The following is a 24,379-nucleotide window of genomic DNA, read 5'->3' on the forward strand; positions in this document are numbered from 1 at the left end:
TCCACTGGCAGATTATTTCAGTCAGGAGGAAAAATTATAAACAATCTGGCAGCGGAAGCCGAACGTCACCAATATGAACAAACTGAAACAAACTCCTGAATCTGGATAAAAACTTGTTACTTTTGTCTCATTTCCGCTGCAGCCCTATCAGCCCTATTTCTGTCAGCTGATTTCTGTATAAAGTCCTTGAAAGTTCTTGATATTCAAACTGCACAGTTTAGTAATAAAGTTCGATCTAAGGTTGGAATTTGGAAAGTGTTATTTACAGCTGAAACCAGACATTTAAAGATAATAAAATAATGGATCCATTTTTTCTCTCTAGCTGAAGTTAAAGAAACTTTTATTGTTTTATTTCTTTTTGTGTGACAGAGCAGCGAACTTGGCGTACTCGCCAAAACAAATGAAACCAAACTTGGCATGAACGATCCTGGTTGGATGCCTGGCGATCCTATGTTCTATGACTAACTGGAACGATTCCTACCACTAAACATTCAAAGGAATCCAGTCGCTATAACTTATCTTCCTCTGATCGTACAAGTAGTGCTGGAGTTGTTTTCTTTCCACTAGGGGGAGCCCTCGCACCACAAATGGTCCAGGGACCACAGTTTGAGAAACACTGCTGTAAATCATACACGCATCATTTTATTTGCACTAAACGTGTTAGGATTGACCTTTGTTAACCTCTAAAGAGCCCAATAGCTTGAAATTGAAATTCAACCCCACTACGCTTGTGCGTCGTCAGGGAGTGCTGCTGAAGACATCAGTGTGTATCGCTTGGCGGACAGGTGAGGGAAGGTGCAAGCATCAGCAAACAGGTGGCGTTGCTGGAGCCCCCGCGGTCACCGCGAGGCCGGAACTGCGCTGAGGGCCTCCAACGCCGCTTGCAGCTTTAATATGTATTGTTTTTATCTCCGATCTGCTGGAAAAATTTCAAAACTTGCCTTGAAAGTCCTTGAATTTTACTGGGAAACCTGAATGAATCCTGGAAAAATAGAGGCTTCATGATGCAGAGCACAGATAGGAGAGAGCGGCAAAAGCAAAGGAGCTGGATTAGCAGAGCTAGCAAAAACCTGATGGCTACATCCAGGAGATGCTACTGTGGAATATTCTTTGTGGAAATCAATAAGGTTTATTTAATCATCTTAGAAAATAAAGCAAGTCAACAAGCAAACATGCGTGGAAAATACAAGAAGCAGAAACTGCATAAAAAAACAGTGAAAACAAGGAGAAACTGTTCAAAAGCAGAAAATCAAAAGTTTGCCTAGATCTGAGAGGCAGCGGAGTCGCCGAAGTATTGGTGGAAGATCTCTGGATGGGCAGAGCAGAACTGCCTGAGGAGACGCCTCCTCTCCTTCGCCGCCATGCTGCGGTCCAGGTTGATGCTGCTCAGCAGCTCCAACAGAGCCTGCTGGGTGCCGAGCTTCGCTGCGTCAGCAGGAGCCTGGCTGGAGGCCGGCGGACCTGCAGGAAGAGAGCGACACAATCACCGTGGAAACACAATCACCATGCTGCTGAGATTAAAGTCAGATTTTCCTTCCAGTGGCTCTAAAGCTGGTCTGCAGGTCTGAAATAAAAACAGTGCAGTTCTGTCGGGTTCTGTATGTTACCTGGAGCATCATGTTACCTGGAGCATCGGTCTGAGCGAGCCCCGCCAGCTTCTCACTGATGGTTTTGTGCAGAGATCCTGGAATCTGAAACAGGAAAAAGAAAAACTCACTTACTGTTTCAGATTGTGACACAGAAATCATTCAGGCTGATGGGAAAACAACTTAGCAAATACGTTCAGGTTAGATCATCACTACACTGCAAAAACACTAATTCTGACCAGTAACGTGACTAGTTCCTACTGCAAATATCTTATTCCACTCAAAAAAAAGATAAAACTAACTTAAACGTAACTCTTCAACAACATTTAGGAGATTTTTTAAAGCCAATTACTCTTAAATATCGATAAGAACCCCTGGCAGATTATTTCACTAATAATTTACTGAATGAATCTTAATCATTTTGATAACTGAAAATTTCATTCCTGGATGGATTTTGCTTGACAATCCTATCAAGGCTTCTGGTGCTGCTGCACCTTTTCCTACACACTTTTTCCCTCCACTAAACCTTTAATGAATATGCTTGGTCACAGCAACAGACGGGGTTGACAGGATGTGAGGTCACCTTAAAGACTTCCTGTCTGTTGCTGAGCAGGAAGTTGAGTATCAGGTCCTGCTTCTCCTTCGGGAAGCTCCTGCTGTGAAGAATGGCCTTGGAGAACGCCTTCATCACCGCCGCTCTGTTCTCCACCTGCAGACCCGCCCAGAGGCTCAGTCAAAGTCTCCCCACAGCGTTTTAAAGGGATCTGACAGTTGTCACCTCCTTGTCCAGCTTCGGCGCTCGCGGTTCAGCCGCAGCAGCCATGAAGGTCAGCACCTTGCGCAGCTCCTCCCGGCAGCCAGGGGGCAGCAGCTTCAGACACAGCTGCAGAGCCTCCAGTGCCTTTTCCAGCTGGCCGTTCTCTGCCAAACACATGAAGCAGGTTCAGCTGCCGCAGCGCCTCGGCTGCGGCGCTGCGGCGGTGCGGCTTCCTACCCAGCAGCTCGGCCACGGCCGTGTACACGGCCGCCATGTTGGGAGGCAGCAGAGGCGGCCGGCTGCCGTAATGCCTGACCAGAGAGCCGAACAGCAGCAGCTGCCCCGGGGTTGGGGGCCGATCCGGTAGATCGTCCTCACTGCTGGGCCCTGCAGCAGACAGACACAGTTACTGGAGCGATATGGCTGAAGGACTCATTCAGTTACAGATTATTCTGATGATTAGATAAAACATTTTTACATTCTGCAGATTTTTCATTTAAAGGTGACCCATTATGCTTCATTGATCAGTTTAGGACCAGTCTATGGCCTAATCAAAACATGTTCATTAAATATTTGATCTAAAATCAGATTCACAGAAACCAGATTTCAGTCTGATCAGTTCTGCCTGTTCAGCTGCTTCAGGGCTGCTGCCACTTTAAATCCAAACAACCCGCCGCTGGCCACGCCCCATCGCCGCCGCTGGCCACGCCCCCAACCAACAACCACTCTCTCACGTGAAAATGGCTGCAGCTGGAAGCAGCTAAACATGGCTGCTGGAAACACCACCTCTGTTGAACCTGATTGGAGCAGAACTTGCCTCCATCTTGAACAGCGCCCCCATGTGGTGGTTCTGGGTCACTGCAGCGCGGCAGCTCTCTGCTCAGCACCGCCACCTGCTGGTCAGGCAGGAAGTCCAGACAGTCCAAACCGCTGGTCAGCCAATTATCTTCCCTGAAACCAGAAACACCTGAAACACCCAGTGCTCCCAGTACGTCCCACTGGGAGTCCCATTAGTCATACTGGTTTTACTGGTTTCACCATCAGTCCTACTGGTCTGACTTACTGGGAGTCCCTGAAGGCCTGGAGGATCCGTCTGTCCAGGCTGTTGCTGATCAGGTCAGGGTTACGGTGAGGCAGCAGGTCGGCTGAGGGGTCAGAGGTCGGGCTCTGGCTGCACTGCAGGACTCCTTCCAGCAGGGGGAGCTCCACCAGGTTGAGCAGCCTGAGCAGCGTCTGCTCCTGCCACACCTCGTTGATCACTAGGAGGCAAAAGCAGACCGGTCAACCATCTCTCAGCCTCTGTTGCCATGACAACCAACGCTGTTGTCTTACGGGACTGAGGCAGCGCTGCGTCCGTCTGGCGCCCCCTGCTGGGACTGCCCACCGGCCCCTCCGACCCAGCGGACCCGGCCGGCTCTTCAGGCCTGAACGTTAAACGGAGCGGACGGCTCAGAGCCGGTTGCTATGGTAACTGATGCTTTATGTGATGATTTTCTTTATTTGCTTTAATTCTGTTGAAAAACTCATTAAAATATTTTAAGAAATGCTGAGAATACCGAAGAGGAGCGCCGAGGAAGAGCTGCTGCACCAGAGCAGCGCGTCGCTCCAGCTCCTCTACGGCAGGACGGCGCCACTCGGCGAACCTGAACCGGAGACACGGTCAGAACCAGAACCATTCAAAACACAACCGGTCTGAAACAGACCCGGTTTAAAACCAGAACCTGTCCAAAACCAGAACCAGTTTGAAAGACAACCGGTCAAAACCAGAACTGGTCCAGAACCGGTTTGAAACAGACCCGGTTTAAAACCAGAACCAGTTTGAAAGACAACCGGTCAAAACCAGAACTGGTCCAGAACTGGTTTGAAACAGACCCGGTTTAAAACCAGAACCGGTTTAAGCCCAGTCAGTCCCTCACTACTGAGAACATCTGACCGGTACAGAGCGCTCCCACTGTCCTCAAATGCATCCTGCCTCCTGTTTCTGGTTCCCACGGCCTCCAACGCACCGCTCTGCAGCAGAGCCTGGCAGACACACACCACCTGCTCTCTGGAGACGGCGCCACCTGCAGGTTGGACCAAACACACATTTATGGCTGAAACCCGTCAGTAGGTCATTAAGACAAAACATTACTGGCTTCAAAATAATAAAAGAATTAAAACCCCAAAGCCATGAGTGCACTGCAAAAAACTAAATCTGACCAAGAATTTTTGTTTAGTTTCTAGAACTAAAATCTTATTTCAGTTAATGAAAATGTTTTCGTGCAAGTGAAATAATCGTTTTCTTTCATCAATATTTGACATAAAAAGCTAGAAAGTTATTTGTAAGTTTGCTTATTTTCAGGTGAACTGAAATATTTTACAGCGTGTTTTTGCAGTGTAAAAAGTGAAACAGTTTGTTTCCAAGGATCTGGACTTTCTGACAGTCACTGCAGACCAGCCGGACGTAAAACGTGGAGCGGACTCACCCTGCAGGCCGTTAGCGTTGGCGGCGTGCCGCAGCAGGACGTCCACGGCCTCGGAGCCTACGAAGCAGTCGCTGTGGGCCTTGAACTGGACCAGTCGGCGCTTCACCGTCACCTTTGACCTCAGGTGGGCGATAAGGTCGCTCCAGATGGAAGACGACTGCGCTGCTTTCACTCCAGCAGCTGAGACACAGAAACACAACAAGCACTCATGATGACCCACCTTCAGCCGCACTGCTAACACACTGCTAACACACTCCAATCACACTGCAATCACACTGCAAACACACTGCAAACACACTGCTAACACACTGCTGCAAACACACTGCTAACACACTGCAAACATACTGCAAACACACTGCTAACACACTGCTAACACACTCCAATCACACTGCAAACACACTGCTAACACACTGCTGCAAACACACTGCTAACACACTGCAAACACACTGCAAACACACTGCTAACACTGCTAACACTGCTAACACACTGCTAACACACTGCTAACACACTGCTAACACACTGCTAACACACTAAATCTTCCAGGAGTTTTAGTGCAAATATGTAAAACTAACAAGTAACTTTTCAGAAAGATAGGAGCTTATTTTCAGTAAGCAAGTCCATAATGTTGATTTAAAACGCTCTAGTTCCAGATTGTTTCACTTATAACACATTGTTTTCCCTCCACTGAACTTTCCCCTGAGACCTCGAGAACAACAACTGTTCCCTGTGAAGTCAGCCATCTTCCCCATGGTTGTATCAGCTGTTATATTTCTGCGTTTACACTTTTTTATTTACTTTATGAAAATCAAAAGTTTCTAAGAATCACTTAAACACTAAAAATATTACTTTTTAATTACTTTTGTCAATAAATCAACTTTTTGTGGCCATTGCAGGTAAACGAGCTGCACCTGTAACAGCTGATTACTGCAGGATCAGAAAAACGACTTATTGTTAAAAGAACGGGAAAATCTCAGGTTTAGGCTTACAGCAGAAACAGAGAATGCGTTGACAATGATCAAATCAAGCACTTTAAAACGTTCTCTAAATTAAATCGACGTCCCCACCTGGAGGAGAAAAAGCCCGCAGCTTCTCTGGCAGCTTCAGGGCCGCAGCTCGCTCTCTGATGGAGGCCATGTTTCCCTCTGGGAGCCGCGGGACCTGCGGGGGAAAACCGCACAGACACGCTGGATACCAAACACAATGAAAAACCCCAAGGTGCTGTTTGATTCTTGACCTGTAGGTGGCAGCAGTCACCGATCAGGACCAAACTTTTCTTTCCGGTTTGAAGGGATTATTTTTTTTAAAATAGATCCTTATTGAGATTCAGAATACATAACAGTACAAACACAGCATACATTGTGGTATAATGTCCGCCAGGGGGTTACAAACATTGAGACAATACATCACCATAACATTACATAAATAACATAAAGAGCATGTTTTAATAGCTTGAAATGTTCAATAGTTCTGATATATTGTTTGACCTCATTTTCAAAAATGGAAAGAAGCGATTTTAATTAGCATAACGGCATTTGTGAATGTGTCATTTGACTAAGAATATAATAAGATTAATATAAAAATGTTTCTTTTTTAATTTATTTATTGGGTAGTCAGTGAGGCCAAACAGTACATGTTCAAGATAAAGGGAGAAATCTGGTTCAGTGGAAGTTCACAGTGCAAATACTTCTCCAAAATTGAACAGTAGGTTTGAAGGGACCATGAAGCATCCCGCGTTACCTTCATTTACTGTCGGAAATATGAGTCACAATACATCCAATAATTATTATTATTTCAATTTTTGCTCTTTAAGACAACCATTGTATCATTTATTGTTATTTATTTTTAGCAATAATAGATAGTGCACTTTCTTAGATTTTTATTTTAGCTTCTACTTATTTATTTAATTAGTTTTATTGGTTGTAATTGCTGTTTTGCTGCAGCTCTTTGAAATCTACATATGAAAAGAGGATTATAAATAGAATGTATTATTATTATTATTATTATTATTATTATACAAATTGGATCTAATTTTAGCTTTATATCCATGCTTATTGCTTCCAAAGGTGTTTTTGTAATTTAATTGCTTAAAGTAAAAGTAAAAAGTGGAGTGTCTGTTAGCATACACAAATGTGACCAGAGTAAGTATTTTTGTTCTGGTTTTCATTTTCCTCCCTGGGTGTGGATCAGTCGCTCTGCTGCCTTGCAGCTGGAAGGTCCTGGGTTTGAATCCGGCCTGACGTCTCTGCAAAAAGAGGATTTGACAATCATTTCACACATCTATCTTGAAGGCTTAACTGAATATTATTTCTAGATCTAAGTTAAAATTAATATATTTGTTATTTATTGAGCTGTTTATTGTGTTTATTTGTATTTATATGATTCAGACAGTCTAATTTCGGTTTCTGTGTTGAAATATTTCTCTTCACATGTGGCACAGTGGCAGTTAGTAGAACTGCTGCCTTGCAGCAGAAGGTTCTGGGTTCTTTCGGCATGTTCTCCCTGTGCATGATGGGTTCTCTCCAGCTTCCTCCCACAGTCCAAAAACATGACTGTCAGGTTAATTGGTCTGTATAAATTCTCCTTGTATGTGTGTGTGTGTGTGTGTGTGTGTGTGTGTGTGTGTGTGTGTGTGTGTGTGTGTGTGTGTGTGTGTGTGTGTGTGTGTATGTGTGTGTGTGTGTGTGTGTGTTGGGGTGTGTGTGTCCTGCCTGTCTCTGTGTTGCCTTGCGATGGACTGGCGACCTGTCCAGGGTCCCCACCCGTTGACCTCTGGAGAGGCACCAGCACCCCTGGTGACCCCGATGGGATGGATGGATGATGTAGTTACACGGTTCACCCACCAGGTGGCAGTGACATCCAGATGAAACAAACAGAACAGCAACAATGAATCGCTCTCTGAGCTCCGGATAGACTGAGGAAACAGATGATCTGATGGGTTCCCGCTTCAGTCTCGCACCTTCAGGGCTTTTAATATATAACTTTATCCAATAATTAAACTATTATTTTACCAGGTAAGGGTTGGAGGAGCAGTTCGCCTTGATGCCATGAATCTTTTTTCTCTCTAGCTTTCCGCTTCAGGAGGAGCATCACCACCTTCTTCCTGGTGTTTGGTCTCCCTGTCCTGTCGGACCCGTGGTTTCCATGGAAACCGCACCACTGTTTGGCGGCTGCTGATCCTGTGACTCAGCAGTTCACTCACGCAAACCCGAGGCTGCGCCGCGTGCTGGTCACCATGGCAACCAGCGTAGAGACGAGGCGGTGACTCAGCTTGTTGCCGGGTGAAATACACAACCAACCGGGACGTTTAGGACCTCAGGATCACGTTACCATGGTTTCACGCTCCAAAAAACACAGGATATAAAATAGCTACAACAAAGGTTTAGATGTAGCATAACAAAGCAAATCAAACACCTTTAAATTTTTTTATTGATTTGCAAGACTGATTGAAATGTTTCATAAAGCTGGATATTTGATTTGACTGAAAAACATTTTAGTGGATATCAACGGGAAAAAGTGAATTATACACCATCCACCTGAGAAAGTTTTATCAAAATGTGAACAGATCATGAAGATTATAAAAATACTTTCATTTATTATTTCACTTTAATCAGAAATCCATGTATAAAAATGAATTATACATCCATCCGTCCATTTTCTTACGCCCTTGTCCCCAGGGGAGCTGCTGCCTCTCCAGCTAATGTTCCGGGTGAGAGGCGGGGTCACCTGGACAGCTCGCCAGTCTGTCGCATGAATTATACATATTTATAATCATTTTGATGCAAAGTGTATAAGTACACATAAAAAATGTTCTTTAAAATGTATAGTCATTGTATATCAGAAGCACAGAGATATTTGAGTTTTTGTTTACATATTGTTCTCCTGAATTTACCTTCAAAGTGTGTGGGCGGGGCTAACGTGTGATTGGCCCACAGAGGAGCTGCTGTGCAGGTGAACCAATCAGGTGCTTGGGGATATTTTCGCATATTCAGTTACATTTTAAATAATTAGACTGTGGCGTATTGCACAGGAAATATGGAAAAAACACTTAAATATAAATTGTGGTAACATATAAGAAACTTACATTTGGATCAAAGAAATATGTTATTTCATTTAATTAATAAATAAGATTGTTTACTGAATTATAACTAGTATAAAACCGATGTAAACAATAACTTATGATGAAAATGTTAGATGTTTTGATGCTGGGTTCGTTTGAACATCTGCTGCTGACTTGATGACCTGCAGAGATTTTCACAGAATCCGTTTATATTTGTTAAACTATGTATACGTGCACATCTACAAACAGTTTCCCGCATATCAAACTGTGAAGTAGAACATATTTAAGCCCACTTTAATGTCCTGACTCTGTGGAAAAACCTCAGCACCTTTTGTTTTGGTAACTTTTCTGATCCTCCGTGGCTCCGCCCCCTGGACCGCCGGGCTTTGAGACGCAAAACAAACAATGCGCCACCTTGCACCGCAGACAGGAAGTTCCAAAGCTTTCAAAGTAAAAGCACCACTTTTTTATTTTACTAGTTGTGAAGCAAATGTATAAACCTATTTAGGTTTTGTTTCCATGGAAAACAAAATGTTTTTGTTAAAGTTGAGGGGAAAAAACTCAAAACTGTGTCAGCAGTAAAAAAGACAAGGCCATATCCAGAAATATTGGTGTCCAGGGGGGGCACTCATAATCCTACGGTATCACACAAAAACACAAAACAGGACAGAATTTAAGGAATTTTATTTTCCTGATGTCTCATACTGTACTTTACAATACACTAAGTTATCTTACATCTTGTATAAAGCCCTGTGTGGCTGGGGATGCAGTGAAGTGACCAAATGTTTTTCTACAGCGGAAGTTTCTAAAGTGTTTCTTCAATTCAAACACTGATTGGCTAGTTCTATTTGTGCTGCTTTTCTTGTGTAATTTGAGTTATATTAATTAGGTCGTCAATTTGCATCATCTATCTACCTTTCTGTCTATCTAATTTTATGTTATAGTTGTTTGTGGTTAACTGCAGGCTTTTATTTTGAAAACATCCAGCGGATGTGGTGCTTGTAAACGCGCGTGTCTTGACGCAGTCTTCGGGAGAATTTCATTCACTTCAGGTTAGGACTCCTGTTGGAGCAACGAGAGGGACGCGGCCGCTTCTGTCGACCAAAACTCGCTGGAAAATAAATTATCCCGCCGCTCTTCTGGATACAAACACAGTCGGCTGTAAAGAGTCCCGCCGGACCGCAGAGAGGCTCCCGGACCGGTGAATCCGGTCGCAGTGATTGATCCCGATCGAACCGTGCGTTTGGACGCGTAAACGTGAGTGCGTGATCCGTTCGGACTCGCGCACAGTCACAGGTTGCTAGCGGAGTTTACGCTAACCGAGGCTAGCAGAGTTAGCAGGCAGCGGGACTTAAGAGCCGCTTCTCCCGGATTCTGGGACTGCTACCCGCCGGGGTTAACCGTAGAAACCCGGCCAGACTTTCCCGGAGAGAGTGCTGGAGGCTCTAGCCATGATGTGTTGTTGTTCCGGGCGTTTATCCAGCTGGCCGCCCGGTAGCATCGGATGAGTGCAGCGCAACGGCAGTTGGTGTTTTTTCCTCCGTTTGTTTAAAAGCTGGACTTTGGCTCCTGAGTTGCAACCCAGTCGCCTCTGCTGGATGAAAACCAGCTATTGACTCTATTGGAGCGGGATTCGAAACACTTTTTCTGTTTGCTTGCGTTTACTGGAAGAGCTAGAAGAAAAGTTTAGTGTTTGGAGGATTTTTCCGAAGCGTGTGGAAAAATGGATGCGGGTATAGAGAAGGAATGCAGCGCCTTGGGAGGGCTTTTCCAGATCATCATGAGCGACATGAAGGTAATTATGCTTTTAACTCTTCATCCCCCACGAAAACGGAACATATTTACCTGTTATATTTTATATTTTCTGTTCACGAAGGCCGTGAAACTTTTGTTTTTTTTCTGTGATGGTGTTTAGTTCTCGATTATTCTGATGATTAATCTGCTAATAATTGACATTCTGCAGATTTTCCATTTAACTGCAATAGTAGAAATACATTAAAATATACAAATAAACTACTCAATTATTTTTTTAAAATAAGAAAATAAACATTTTATTGCCTAAATTGCAACAACAGCATTGCTTTAATCCAATTGGAGCAAAATTTTCATCTAAAAAAGTCGTCCGGTACCGCGGACCGGGTCAGAACCTGCAGGTCAGCAGCTGACCTGGTGGCCTCCATCATTCTGCAGCATTGATTATGGTCGATGATTCTAGTTTTGTAAATCTTGTTTTTGCTGAAACATGATGATCAGAATCAATTTGAAGCAACGGCGCCTTAATTCAGTGAGTCATTACGTCACTGACGGCAGAAACACCGGAACCAGGTAAAACCAGATAAAGGTTCCTACTGGTTACTGACTGGGTTCTGACTGGCTTCTGACTGGGTTCTTATTGGTCTCTGACTGGTTACTGACTGGGCTCTGACTGGTTACTGATTGGCTTCTGTTTGGGTTCTGACTGGTTACTGACTGGGTTCTGACTGGTTACTGACTGGTTATTGACTGGGTTCTGATGGTTACTGACTTGCTTCTGACTGGTTACTGACTGGGTTCTCACTGGGGTTTGACTGGTGACTGACTGACTTCTGTTTGGCTTCTGACTGGTTACTGACTGGTTATTGACTGGGTTCTCACTGGGGTTTGACTGGTGACTGACTGGTTACTGACTGGTTACTGACTGGATTCTCACTGGGTTCTGACTGGGATTTTACTGGGTTCTGACTGGTTACTGACTGCATTCTGACTGGCTACTGACTGACTACTGACTGGGTTCTGACTGGTTACTGACTGGTTATTGACTGGGTTCTGATGGTTACTGACTTGCTTCTGACTGGTTACTGACTGGGTTCTCACTGGGGTTTGACTGGTGACTGACTGACTTCTGTTTGGCTTCTGACTGGTTACTCACTGGGTTCTGACTGGTTACTGACTGGTTATTGACTAGGATCTGATGGTTTCTGACTGGTTACTGACTGGGTTCTCACTGGGGTTTGACTGGTTACTGACTGGGTTCTGACTGGTTACTGACTGGATTCTCACTGGGTTCTGACTGGGATTTTACTGGGTTCTGACTGGTTACTGACTGCATTCTGACTGGCTACTGACTGACTACTGACTGGGTTCTGACTGACTACTGACTGGGTTCTGACTGGGTTCTGACTGGTTACTGACTGGCTACTGACTGGGTTCTGTCTGGTTACTAACTATGATTTCACTGGGTTCTGACTGGTTACTGACTGGCTTCTCACTGAGTCTAGGTTTTTATTGGAAAGAGCCGTCAGAGAGGCTGGATTGGGAATTTACCAGCTGTTTGATATTGAGTTGAGACAACTGGCCAGTCAGTCAAACAGCCGTTCAGTCAGATGTTCATGTTGGAAGCCGTAACTCGTTTAGCTGCTTCCTCCAGGTTGTGAAATATCGGGTTTTCAGTTGAATCGGAACATTCTTCCTCCTACGGATGAGTTGGACTCACTGGAGCGAGCCGGTTCGGATCCAACAAACTCAGAACCAGAATCGCTCTGACTCACCCCCCTTCTGGTCAGCCTCTCCAAGTTTTTACGTGATCGCTTAAGTTCTTGGAAATCAGCAGATCGCCACATTTAATTAGGCTAAATAGTTAGGAATTTATTGCAAATTTTCAGAAAATTGGTTCAAACGTTGGGCTAAAGTGATGATATATTCCTAAATATAAGCAGATTATATTAAATTGATTATTAGTGTTTTAATGACTGACTTCCTGTTTCAGAGTGTTCCTGGACCTGGTCCCATTTAGGGGGCATTCTGGTTCCAGTAGCTCTGCTGGTCTGTCTGGTGGTTCTGATCCTCTTTTTTGTCACACAAAGATAAAGGAGTTTCCAGATTGTTTTTAACTTGTCTGATTTGTTGAGTTCGTGAGCAAACCACATGCGATGATTCAATCACAACGAATACCAGAACATTGTGTAAGAGAGGATCCTCTGATGATTCAGTCCTGCTGAAATATGGCCCATATTGAAACATGGAGCATGACTTCAGGTCCGGGTCGTTCCTCTGAACAGCTGCTGCTGAATCAAACCAGGGTCCGTGTTGGGAGGAAGACGAGTGAAAGCCTAGTGATGAAGAGTCGCAGCAGCCCTCCGTGTTCTCGCTCTCTGCTTCAACACTGTGTGCAACATGATGAAACCTGCAAACACAGCAGTGAGTCATCTGTGATAACCAGGAAGAGCGCCGGCTTCAGTGGATGCTGTGGTATCACATCCTGGTTCTGGTTCTGACCAGCAGAACTTCCTGCATCAGCCTCTCCTACGCAGCTTCTGCTGAGGAGGGAGCTAACTGAGCAGCTAGCTGACCCAACTCTCTGAGCCGGGTGGCGCTGCCCTCTGGAGGCCTCTGCAGCGAGTACACCCTTTTAAAATTAAACTAAGCTTTAATTTCTAAAGATTGTTTAATGCTGGAACTGGACAACATTGTAAGTATCCAGAATAAATTAACAAAACCACAATAGATAAAGTGAATTATACTACTTTGATCTGGATATGGAATGTTGGCAGCATTTTTCACAATGTCCGTTTTTCAATAATATTAAATTGGCCCATCTCTTTAACAATTGTGGTCCAAATGGAAGTTATGGAACTAAATTTAAATTATTGTGTGATTAATTGATTTATTGCTTTCTGTAGCTGGCTTAGCTCCAGTTTCCTCCAGGTTTCAGATCATCAGCAGTGAAACCTCTAAGACAGGGGTGGGCCGTCCTGGTCCTCGAGGGCCGGTGTCCTGCAACTCTTAAATGTCTCTCTGGTCCAACACACTTGAATCCAACAGTTGAATCACCTCAACGAGTGAAGTCAAGTTCTCCAGAGTCCTGCTAATGACCTCATTATTTTACTCAGGTGTGTTGAAGTAGAGACACATCTAAATGTTGCAGGAGACCGGCCCTCCAGGCCTGGAGTTGCCCAGCCCTGCTCTAAGACATGCAGGACATTGCTGTAAGTCCAATTACTCCATTACTGATTTTATCACCTCAATATTTGTTTGTTTTTGTTGATCTTCATTTGTCAACTGAAAATTAGAAGCTTTTAATTTGAAGTCCTTCAGCTTTCAGTGGCATCTGTATCTGTCTCAGCAGGAAACCTCAAATCTGCTGCTTCATAGTTTTTCTGACTTCTATTAGCGTTGTTTCCAGTCAGATCCTGGAACCGGTCCTTCTTCAGCCTTCCACTAGGCTGCACAGGAACTGAGTTTAATCTGATTTATTGATGCCATCCTGGAAACAACTGTGGAGAAATCAGCAAAAGTAGCAATCAAGGCAAAACTGAATTCAGCAGAATTCTTCAGACATGTTTCACAATAAATGATAAAATAATCTTTGACTTTTTTACTTTTATATTTTCTGTAAATATGAGAAGTCAGCAGAAACCTGACGAGAAGCTCCAGGTGAGACAGACGGCTTATTGATTTCTCTCTTGGTTATATTAGGAGTGACATCATGACCACTGACCTTCATCACTCCTCATCCTCTGCTTTCAAGATTGTTGGCATGGCTAAAGCTGTGGTAGGCTAAAAAGAGTTGAAGCTTCCGCATGAAGCAGAACGGGTGTGAAGTAAAGTAGCCCAGACATTTACACACAAACTACACCAGTAAAAAGTCAAAACATTTCTGTTTTTCACGTCAAAACTCAGTTTGAGAACAGGAGGAGCAAATACAGAAATCCCTGTGAGTACCCAGCGAGTACCCGGCGAATACCCAGAAAGTACCCAGAGGGTACCCGGCGAATACCCAGCGGGTACCCGGCGAATACCCAGCGAGTACCCAGAGGGTACCCGGCGAATACCCAGAGAGTACCCGGCGAATACCCAGAGAGTACCCGGCGAATACCCAGAAAGTACCCAGAGAGTACCCAGCGAGTACCCAGAGAGTACCCAGCGAATACCCAGAAAGTACCCGGCGAATACCCAGAAAGTACCCAGAGGGTACCCGGCGAGTACCCAGAGAGTACCCAGAAAGTACCCAGAGAGTACCCGGCGAATACCCAGAAAGTACCCAGCGAATACCCAGAGAGTACCCAGGCTCATGCAGGGATTCAGACCCAGGACCATCCTAAGCCAACGCAGCAGTTTCTGATGGCAACCCGTCCGACCTGCCTCATTAAAACACCAAGAAAAATGATCAGGTGTGATCTATCAGAACTATTGATCAGGCCCGATCTGTCACAAGGTATGAAAAGTGATCGGTTGATCAGTGATTCACGTTAAGCTGCTGATTTAATGTTTTCCTCCTTCTGAAGAACAAAGGCTTTGAAGTGGCAATATGCATGGTGTGTTTGAGTGTGTGTTGGTGTGTGTTCCAGCTCAGGTTGTGTGTGTTCTCTAGTCCATATATAATTAAGTGTGGGTGTGGCGTTAAGTGCAGGCCGTTTGGCTGTGACACACAGCAGACACACCCTGCGTCTGCAGGCCGTGATGTGCTGAGCGCCGCTGACTCACTGTGCTGATATGATATTTCATATTTCCTCATAGCGCCGATTCCTTCCAGGGAAACGGGCCGCAGGTTAGCGTGGGAGGAACGGAGTTCAGTTTGCTGTAGAAACAAACAGGGAAACATCACCCGGTTCTACACCACCTGGTTCTACACCACCCAGTTCTACATCATCTAGTTCTACATCATCTAATTCTACATCACCCAGTTCTACATCACCCAGTTCTACATCAACTAGTTCTACAACAACTAGTTCTACATCACTCAGTTCTATATTCCTTCACTGAGACTTTAATCTGCTAGTAGTTTATAAATCACTGAACGGATTAAATATCTGCTGCTGGATCAGCCTTCTGGTTCAGGTTCTGGTTCTGCCCTGCGTCAGAACCAGAACCAAACATGGAGAAGCAGCATTCAGCTTCTATGCATCACAGATCTGGAACAAACTTCCAGAAAACTGCAAAACAGCCAAAACCCTGAGCTCCTTTTAGGCTAAAAACCAGCTGCTTGGAGCTGCTTTGACTAGTAATCCATGAAAAATCGATCAATATGTTTCTTGTGTTTTTGCTTGATGATTTTGATGAATGCGTTTGGCAGAAGGGATGTTTATTGGCTGTTATGTTAGTCTAATTTACTGTGTGGCGTTTCTATTATGAAATCACTTTGAGCTGCTTGTCTCTTAAATGTTCTGTACTAATAAGTGAAGATGGCCGCAGCTAGGGACGCTGCTGATTCCGATCATTACCCATCACCTGTTCAGTTTTCACTTCAGGTATAAATGCTACTATGTGACCTGGCAAAATGGAAAAATGATCTGGTAATAAATTCACTTAATTTAGACATAAAACATGCAAAATACTTGCAGACACAAAACAGCAGCTACTCAGTCAAAGGGACTGAAAAACCTGCAATTAGTAAAATAATATTTAACAGTAAGGCTCTCAGCCATAAATTATTCACAACACAGATATAAAATAATGTCAAGAAAAAATTAAATGTTCACTAAAGTCAAATGCAGGTTGATTAAAATAAACAATCCGCCTGCAGTGAAATCTCACACTGAACGTCTGCTTAAAGCTGCAGCAAGTGACTTAAACAACAAAAAGATTTTACATATGTATTAAAACTTTCACTGTCCTAACATTAGACGATAATGTAAATATCAATGTCAAATTTATTTATGTAGCGCTTTAAAAACAGGTGTAAAACTGAGCCAAAGTGCTGTTCTCGTGAACGACAATAACACAAATTGATAAAAACAGAGTATCAAAACACTACTTCAAATAAATGACAAAGAATAAATATGAGTTTTGAGAAGCGATTTAAAATGATCCAGGCTGTGGGGCAGATCTAATTTGAAAGGTAAATTGTTCCATAGAACAGCAGCAACAAACAGAAAAAGCCTGATCTACTTTCCTCTTAAGTTGGATTGCAAAAAGTCGGATTGTAAAAACCATCAGAAACGGTTTCCATCTCTGTTGTTTGGATTGAGAACCTTTAATAAATTGTTCTCCACTTTGCTTCTGTTAGTTAATGCAGGTTTAGTTTGTTTGGCAGGAAGGAAACAAAGTGATTAATCCTAAATGGATTCCCAGCGATTCCCCTGACCTGGGCTGGTATCTGCTCTGCCTCCAGCTCTTTCTGTTTGATGTAACTTTGGTTTTTGTTTTTAACAAAGTGAAAGTAAAGATATTAAATGTTTGTTGCTGAACAGGAAATGAAAGGGTTACATAATTACCCCCATTTATGCATGAAATCATGCCTTTATCAGAGCTGACCAAAATCCTAACCAACTGTGCAGTTTGGTGATGTGTTCATGGGCAAAAGAGTATGATTTTAATTCAGATGCATTCAATGACCAGTGGAAAAGTTAGTTTTTTGAATATTTGACATTCCTATCAGATCTGGAGAAACTCATGAATTTAATGAAAGCTTGCTGTGGCTGTCTTTGTTTCAGTTCTGATTGGTTGTTCAGGTTTCCCTCTTTGCCTGGCGGAAGCCTGCTGTGGGGGATTATAACGCCGTAATCTCTTATGTAGCGGCTCAATCTGCAGCGTCTCTGCGGATCCCGCAGCGGTTTCAGACCCGGTTCGGTCCTGACATGCACAGATAATGAGGCAGTTCACCTGAACGCAGCTCGATGCAGGGTGTGGCCTTATGTCACGCCCGGCTCAAAGCCTGATGAGGCAGATGTTTCAGGAAAATCAGAGTTTATGAAGCTGCAGCTTCCAGTCAGACAAAATGCTTCAGGTTCTGAAAAACCAGCTGACCGCTTCAGCTTTGAGAGGCAGAAGAGAAATCGGTTGGAAAAAGTTTGAAAGCCGGATAAAGATAAACAAATCAGATGCAAAGAAGAAGAAACGTCACGTGAGACGTGGCTCACTTCCTCTTCTCCAAAACAACAGACTCTTTGCAGCTGTTTGCTAAATACAAAGATAAAAAAATCACATTGTTTTGGCTGAACACATCATGACTGGTTCCTGAAGCTAGCAGCTACTAGCAGCAGCACTTCCTGAAGAATGTTCTGAAAAACCTTTTTGTTCTTCGGGGAGCTTGTTTACGATGTTTTAAAGCTCTTGGTATTCCCAGAGCTGGAATCAGGTGATAAGTGAAAGCGGCTCTGTTGCTCATCAGGTTGAGGAATTTTCCTGTGAAGCTTTATCTCTGTCAGCCTGCTGCTAGCATGCAGCATGATTAGCAAGGTCTGGCTAAGCTGGAGGCCGCGTGTGCGTCTCCGCTTTGAACCTCAGGATCTTCATCAGGAGATCAGCTGAGTTAGGATGGGGCTTTGTGCTTTTCTGACAGACCAAGGTTTCCTCAGCAACACAAAGCAAAGTTCAGAGTAAACAAACATGGTGAAGCGTCTTGGGTCAGGATGGGATGAAGAACGCAGCATGAAATCCTCCATCTTCCCCCTTCAGCTCCCCTCTGGGTGCTCAGCTTCATCTCTTTTCCTGAGAATTGTCACAAAAATAACTTGATCATAACTGAACGGCAGAATTGAGTGGTAAATATGAGCAGATATTAACAATAAGCCTCACCTTTGCTGAATCCAGCCACCTCATTGGTTGGTTGAGGAATGTCTGGTTTTGTTTTAGTCAGATCTGGGAATGTTGTCACGCCAGAGTTCAGCTCTTTCTGGTTACAGGTTGGAAAATCCCAGGCAATGCTAATCGTTGCAGTTTGTGACCACAATGCAAGCTAGTAGCATTAGCTTGCAAGCTAATGTTCATTACAACATTTTCTCTCTAATAGCATTAGCTTGCATTGCTAATAATATCAATACATATGCAGTCAATGTGCTACTCGGGTCTAAACCAGGAAATGAGATTTTGTAGAACATCTTGTCAGCTCTCAGTCTGTTTCTGTTCGCTGTGGTTAGAATAGTGAGCATTTATTGGATCAGGGATGTGAAGTTCCTCTGTCCAGATGTTACAGTCTGTGTTAGGATCTATGTTTTGGGATCTATGCCTCCAATTAGTCAGATGATTATCACCTTGATTATTTGGGAGGAAAGTTTCAAGCAGCTGTTATCCTGAGGGGAGTGACTCTTCATCTGTGCAGACAGAGCGTTTGCATTGTGTTGAATAAAATGAAGTCATTTCACAAAATGCTGTAGGAGCAGCATATTCTGCTTTACTTTACACTTTAACGTGTCAAAAAATCTTTCAGTTTGGGTTAAATTATTAAATTATTTTTGATGTAAAGAAACCCAGAAGTAATAAACTTTACAGTTTATTATCTCTTCATCTTCTGTGTGATGTCTGTCATTTCTGTCCTGTGAAAAACTCTCTGGTTATATATATAAAACTTTTAAATCTGAAAAAAAGTGGGACTTTTTCTCTTTTGTGTCCTAAAAAGCATTAAATAAATTTGATGTATTATTAATTTGGGGTAAAATGTGCATTAATGGTTCTCTGAGCTTTATTTCCCCTCAGCAGCGTCTTGTCCTCAGACTGAACTCTTTTAATCACTTTAGTTATCTGTTTCTTCACTATTTCATTACATATGTGATTCTCTGAGTCACAGTGGGACAAAATGTTTTTTTTTCCTCTTTGGTGTCAAACCCAAAGAGATCAATAATTTTATTGCAAAATTATTGATCTGTAGCGTGAGAAGCCAAAGTCAGGAATTTGTGTGTGGGACGCTGGTTAGCCACAGGGTTGCTTCATTCTGCTTCTTTATTGGAAGTTAATTAGATTTAATTATGAGCACGTAATAATTTCTGATGCAATCAGAATCTACTAATGAGGACAGTTTGATTCAGATCCTTTGTTGTGTTGAGGAACGTAGTTAGAAAATATTTTTATTGTTTGCTTCCATTTCTCTTTAAGCTAAAGTTACTTAGCATGTTTCAGTTGGGTTGGTTTGAGTTTGGTTGTGTTGTGTTGGTTTGGTTGGTTTGGGTTGGGTTGGTTTAACTGTAATCCTGGTTCAGTGGCATTCAGTAAAGGAACCATGGAGGTAACCAGTTTGACCTTTGACCCCACTGTTGCTGCTTAGGGCTTTATAACTGTTGAACTAAAACAAAGCAGCAGAAGGTTGTTGATGTTTTGGAAATATTTTCCTGGTCCTGCTTTATTTTGTCGCTGGTGTATTAAATTTATTTGTCTTCCTGTCTGTTTTTCAGTCAACATGTTGGCTGCTTGAACATGGCGCCAAACATTCATAACTAAGCTTTTCAACTACAAGTCTACCCAGAAATTATTGTAAATTTAGTATTTTGTCAGTGTCTTGAATATTTAACTTGTTAAATTTCAGTTTATTCTTTTGATTTAGTCACCACCGTCTCTTTCTTTGTTTTGGTTTTCTTGTTTCTTTCTGTCTTTGACAAACCAGAAGAGTTAAAATATAACTGGCCTGAATGCTTAATGAGTGTCAGAATATAATAATCTGGCTGATGTGACACATTAGAGCCTCTTTACTGGCTTACAGACTGGAGGATTTCTAACTAAACAGATTGGAGCCAGTTGGCCCTGTGTGGCTGCAGGTTCTAATGGACCACAGGACCAGGCCGCTCAGAACTGTTCAGGTCAGAATCGTTCAGGTCAGAACGGTTCAGGTGAAGTCTTTAGGCTCTGCGTGTAAAACACGGCTGCTGTTCAGTGAACTAACCGTCTTTCTATCTGCTGCAGGCCAGCTATCCCACCTGGGAGGATTTCGTCTCCAAAGGAACCAAGCTGCAGACCCACCTCAGGTAACCACAGCCGCCATAACTTCATGATTCAGCACTTTTAGAGCTCAAAGTATATCCATGCAGGCTCACACTGCTGAAACAGGAAGTCCAGTTAATCATCCAAGTTGCATCTTTTCACAGAAATAAGAAATCTGGATACTGTTTCTGAAAATTACAATCACAGTATTGGTCACATTGAAGCCACATTTAGCCTTTCCTGTTGCATCCGTAGTTTGATGAGCGTCATGCTGCTGCCAGTCGGCCGCAGAAGGAAACTCTCTGCTCCTTCACACACTTTGTTCCTTGAATCACGGCAGTAATAGAAAGTCTCTGAATCGGTTTCATGTCTGCACTGACAGCAGCCGCCTGGGGCCTGAGTTTTCATGCTAAACGGAATCTGCTAACACGAGACGCCGCCAGCTGCTGCTGCTTTATGTTTCTGAGGACTGAAGGATTATCTCTGCTCTACACTGATATTGATGCTTCATTTTAATCAACAATTTTGTCCAATTTTCTTCCTCCATTTTCACAAACACTCACAGCTGTTGAGCGTTTCTGGAAGTTTAAAAGGTCTAAAAAACCTTCAGAGGTTGGAATGACTGACAATACAACTTACTGACTGACCGGTTCAGTCCGTCTCCGGTCCGCTCCTGTCCGACTCCGGTCCGCTCCTGTCCGTCTCCGGTCCGCTCCTGTCCGACTCCGGTCCGCTCCTGTCCGTCTCCGGTCCGCTCCTGTCCAGCATTGATATTCTCTTAGTTTGTTTATGCCTTGGGCCGGTTCTAAATGTGATCAGCATTACAAGCTCATGTTTTTAGATCCACTAACTGATGACTTAATTTGGATTTAACAGAAGTGCAAATAATTGATATTTATTTTAATTGTATTTTCTTGATTTGTTGTTTTTAAGACTATAGTTGTGGGTTTAAGTGTCGGCAATGTCTTCCAGTAACATAATTACCCAATATTTCACGTTTCCATTTTTTAATACAAAAGCCCGGTGGACCGACCGCCGGGTTGAGCCAGTTTTCTGGGGGAAACCCTGTGAGTTTGCGCTCTGTGGCGCTCTGTGGCCTGAAACCTCCAATCAGCTGATGCTCTGTCAGTCGCGTGTCGCCTGGATCAGAACCGCGCAGACAGAAGTTCCGTCGATGAAGGCTGGCCGGGCCGCCGAACGATCAAACCTTCCAGCCGGCAGCGTCTTATCTGGATCCAACAGCTCAGCTGGCAGGATGGACCCGCTTTGGTTCTGCTGCAGGAAATGAATAAACCTGTTCAGAGTAAATGTTTACAGCTGTTTAGTGCGGCGGTTCTACTGGTCCGTTTCCTGTGGTATCTGGTGATCTGGGATTGGTAATGCCAAATCAGTGAAATGTCTGAAGCTCAGATTGGTTTTGTTCTTTTTGCTGAAAGTGTTTCTGATGGTTCTCTGATAAATCAGGTGATTATTGGCGACCGATCGGCCGAACGCTGGCTGGCCGTTAGGAACCGCGCTGGAAGCCCAGAGCTGTGATATTTCTGGATGTTTGTGTGTTCTGTGCAGGACGACCCTCCTGCTCACCGGAGCCTTCCTGGACGCCTTCCAGAAAGTGGCGGACATGGCGACCGGGACCAGAGGTGAGAAGGACCGCTACAGAACCTGAACTGGGCCCAGTTGGTGTTCAGATCTGGGTTACTGGTGGGAAACGAGCGGCAGCAAGAAGCTCAGGCTGATTCTGTTTGAAATGAGACTCGTTTCCTGAGAACGTCTGTAGACCCGGGCAGGAGGAGAACTCCTCACCGGATCCAAACTGGCGTCTGGATCAGAACCTCCTTACTGTTTCCTGTTCTAAAATAGTTCCTGCGTCCGCTTCCAATAATGTAATTATCAGAACAGCCAATCAGAGGAAGAGCTGCTCTTGCTGGACCAATCATGAGGCTGGAATACCGCCAGGCTATGTTAGGTTAGCAGCAGCCAGACATGCTAACGCTAATGTTAGCATGCTACTGTCTCTGCAGCTGCAGCCTCTCGCTTCAAGTAACAGGAAGGACATAAATGAAAAGAGGAGGAAAAACTAAAAATGAGACGGAAAACAAGATGGCAATATTAATAAAACCTGAACGGTTCAGTCCAGAGAGCTGCTGCTGTTTAAAGTCGGACCGAAATCGAAGCAGCGTTGACTGCAGATGAAACACAGAGTCTGTTTTATTTACTTCATGTCTTTGGCAGCTGCTGAAGTTTGCACTGAGGAAGAATTGAAATATCTGTTCTTTGCAATCATAGTTGATGTCTGTTTAATTGTTTAGCTATTTTCTCTTAAAAACGTCTGAAGTTTGGACTGAGGAAATAAACAATTTAGGTTTTTTTTGTCTTTTTAGATTTCTTTTCTAATTCCTCATTGAAAAGCGATATTTAAAATGAGCTGCACATAGGAGAGATTGACAATTTATATTTTACTTATTGGACATCAATAAAAGATAAATCCATTTTCCAAAGTTTAGTTTAAAATATTTCTCTTTTGTTTATCCAAATAAGTTGTTTGACATGTTCAGCTTTTAAAAATAAATCTGTGAAATATTCTCCAGATGAGCAGGCAGCATTAAAATACTTCTGTTTGATATTGCGATATAAATCGGTATCGTACGGTGGCCTCACGGTGCAAACCACTTCATCAAATTCAAAAACACAACAACATTAACAAAGCACAATTACAACTTACAAAAACGCTAAACATTAACAAAACGGAAGAGGCATGTCCCAGTGTGAGACCTGAGAAATGGCTGATTGGACAATATGCATGAACACGTATACGCTGAGTCCTACTTACCTCGCCGCCATCTTGAAAGTGGCAGTGAAGAGAACGTGGTGCTTGGACTAGTTTCAACCGTTTTTCTTCAGACTTCTGTTTCGCAGTTCATCTCCACAATGTCTGTGTTTAGATGCTAAGTTGATGCCCCCATATGGTGACGATACGTTTTTTTTCCTGAATGTGAACGAATCAGGGATGCATTTTCTAATACACTGTTAGATCATTTTTATCATTCTTCGCTTTAACCTGTGGCTGGCCAGATGTCTCAGAAGGCCCAGTCACCGAACTGCTCCCAGTTTGACCAGCAAACTCAACTCTGCCTGTGCTCTGTGTTGCCAGTATAATATAATTAAATTTATAATGTACTGTACACTTTTTTCTTTCACCTTTTGTGTATTTTAAGTGAAATATCTCCATTTGAAGTATTAGGGTAGTATGACGGTTTATGTAAAGAAATAAAAAAGAATTTAGTCTGTTAGATTTCGTTCACATTGCTGTCTATAGCACAGTTGACATATTACACTGTAATAAATATTTTAAGTAAAAATATGTAGCTAAAGTTTGACAGCTATTATCAAACTTTGTCTTTACAATAAAATGCCTAAAAGTTTAAATGAAGTAAAAAAAAATTATTAATATCTTGAAATAGCAAATGCACATTGAATTATGGAATTATGTTAATATGTTCATGAATACACCACTGTTCTTATATATAATAATGTGTGAGAGATTGTGTCAGTGACATTCAGTAACTTAAAATACTTTGCAGAACGGCACTTTACAAAGTTCGGTCCATTTACTTGTATTAGTTTGCTCGTACAGTAGATAAGCCACTTTCAATATGGTGGACGCTATAACTTATCGCAACAACGGCACTGTCGTCCAATCGGCCATTTCTCAGGTCTCCAGCTGGGACATACCCTTAACGTTTTGTTAATGTAGCGTTTTTCAATTTGTTGTTGTGTTTTTGTAATTTCTATTTGTGCTTTCAATTTGCTGAAGTGGTTTGCACCTCAGGGCCACCGTAGTATCGCCTGTTTTGGATTGTTTTCCTTATTGCTGTGCAGTCTGAACTCAACTCCAGAGTTATGGATG

At 43.2% G+C, this 24,379-nt stretch overlaps 2 protein-coding genes across 3 annotated transcripts in view; one reads left to right on the forward strand and one right to left on the reverse strand.

Moving 5' to 3' along the window:
• Positions 1-378: 378 nt before the first annotated feature.
• On the reverse strand, positions 379-6,348 carry LOC102222650 (DEP domain-containing protein 7-like). Its single transcript, XM_023324691.1, has 12 exons — positions 5,873-6,348; positions 4,809-4,988; positions 4,277-4,406; positions 3,900-3,986; positions 3,676-3,767; positions 3,407-3,602; positions 3,161-3,294; positions 2,581-2,730; positions 2,365-2,507; positions 2,170-2,295; positions 1,625-1,691; positions 379-1,461 (listed from the first exon to the last, which is right to left on the reverse strand). The coding sequence occupies exons 1-12, from the start codon at positions 5,940-5,942 to the stop codon at positions 1,262-1,264; spliced, it is 1,575 nt and encodes a 524-aa protein (XP_023180459.1). The 5' UTR covers positions 5,943-6,348; the 3' UTR covers positions 379-1,261.
• A 3,548-nt stretch (positions 6,349-9,896) lies between these two features.
• LOC102222905 (MTSS1-like protein) overlaps positions 9,897-24,379 on the forward strand; it is a 31,675-nt gene continuing 17,192 nt past the window's right edge. For both annotated transcript variants that reach the window (XM_023325000.1, XM_023325002.1), the window contains exons 1-3: positions 9,897-10,660; positions 20,455-20,516; positions 22,039-22,112. In XM_023325000.1, coding sequence (XP_023180768.1) covers positions 10,589-10,660; positions 20,455-20,516; positions 22,039-22,112 — 208 coding nt within the window. In that variant the 5' untranslated portion in view covers positions 9,897-10,588. The remainder of the gene's footprint in view (positions 10,661-20,454; positions 20,517-22,038; positions 22,113-24,379) is intronic.

Source organism: Xiphophorus maculatus, chromosome 20 (genome assembly GCF_002775205.1).
Source record: "Xiphophorus maculatus strain JP 163 A chromosome 20, X_maculatus-5.0-male, whole genome shotgun sequence".
In the NCBI taxonomy this organism is placed as follows: Eukaryota; Metazoa; Chordata; class Actinopteri; order Cyprinodontiformes; family Poeciliidae; genus Xiphophorus; species Xiphophorus maculatus.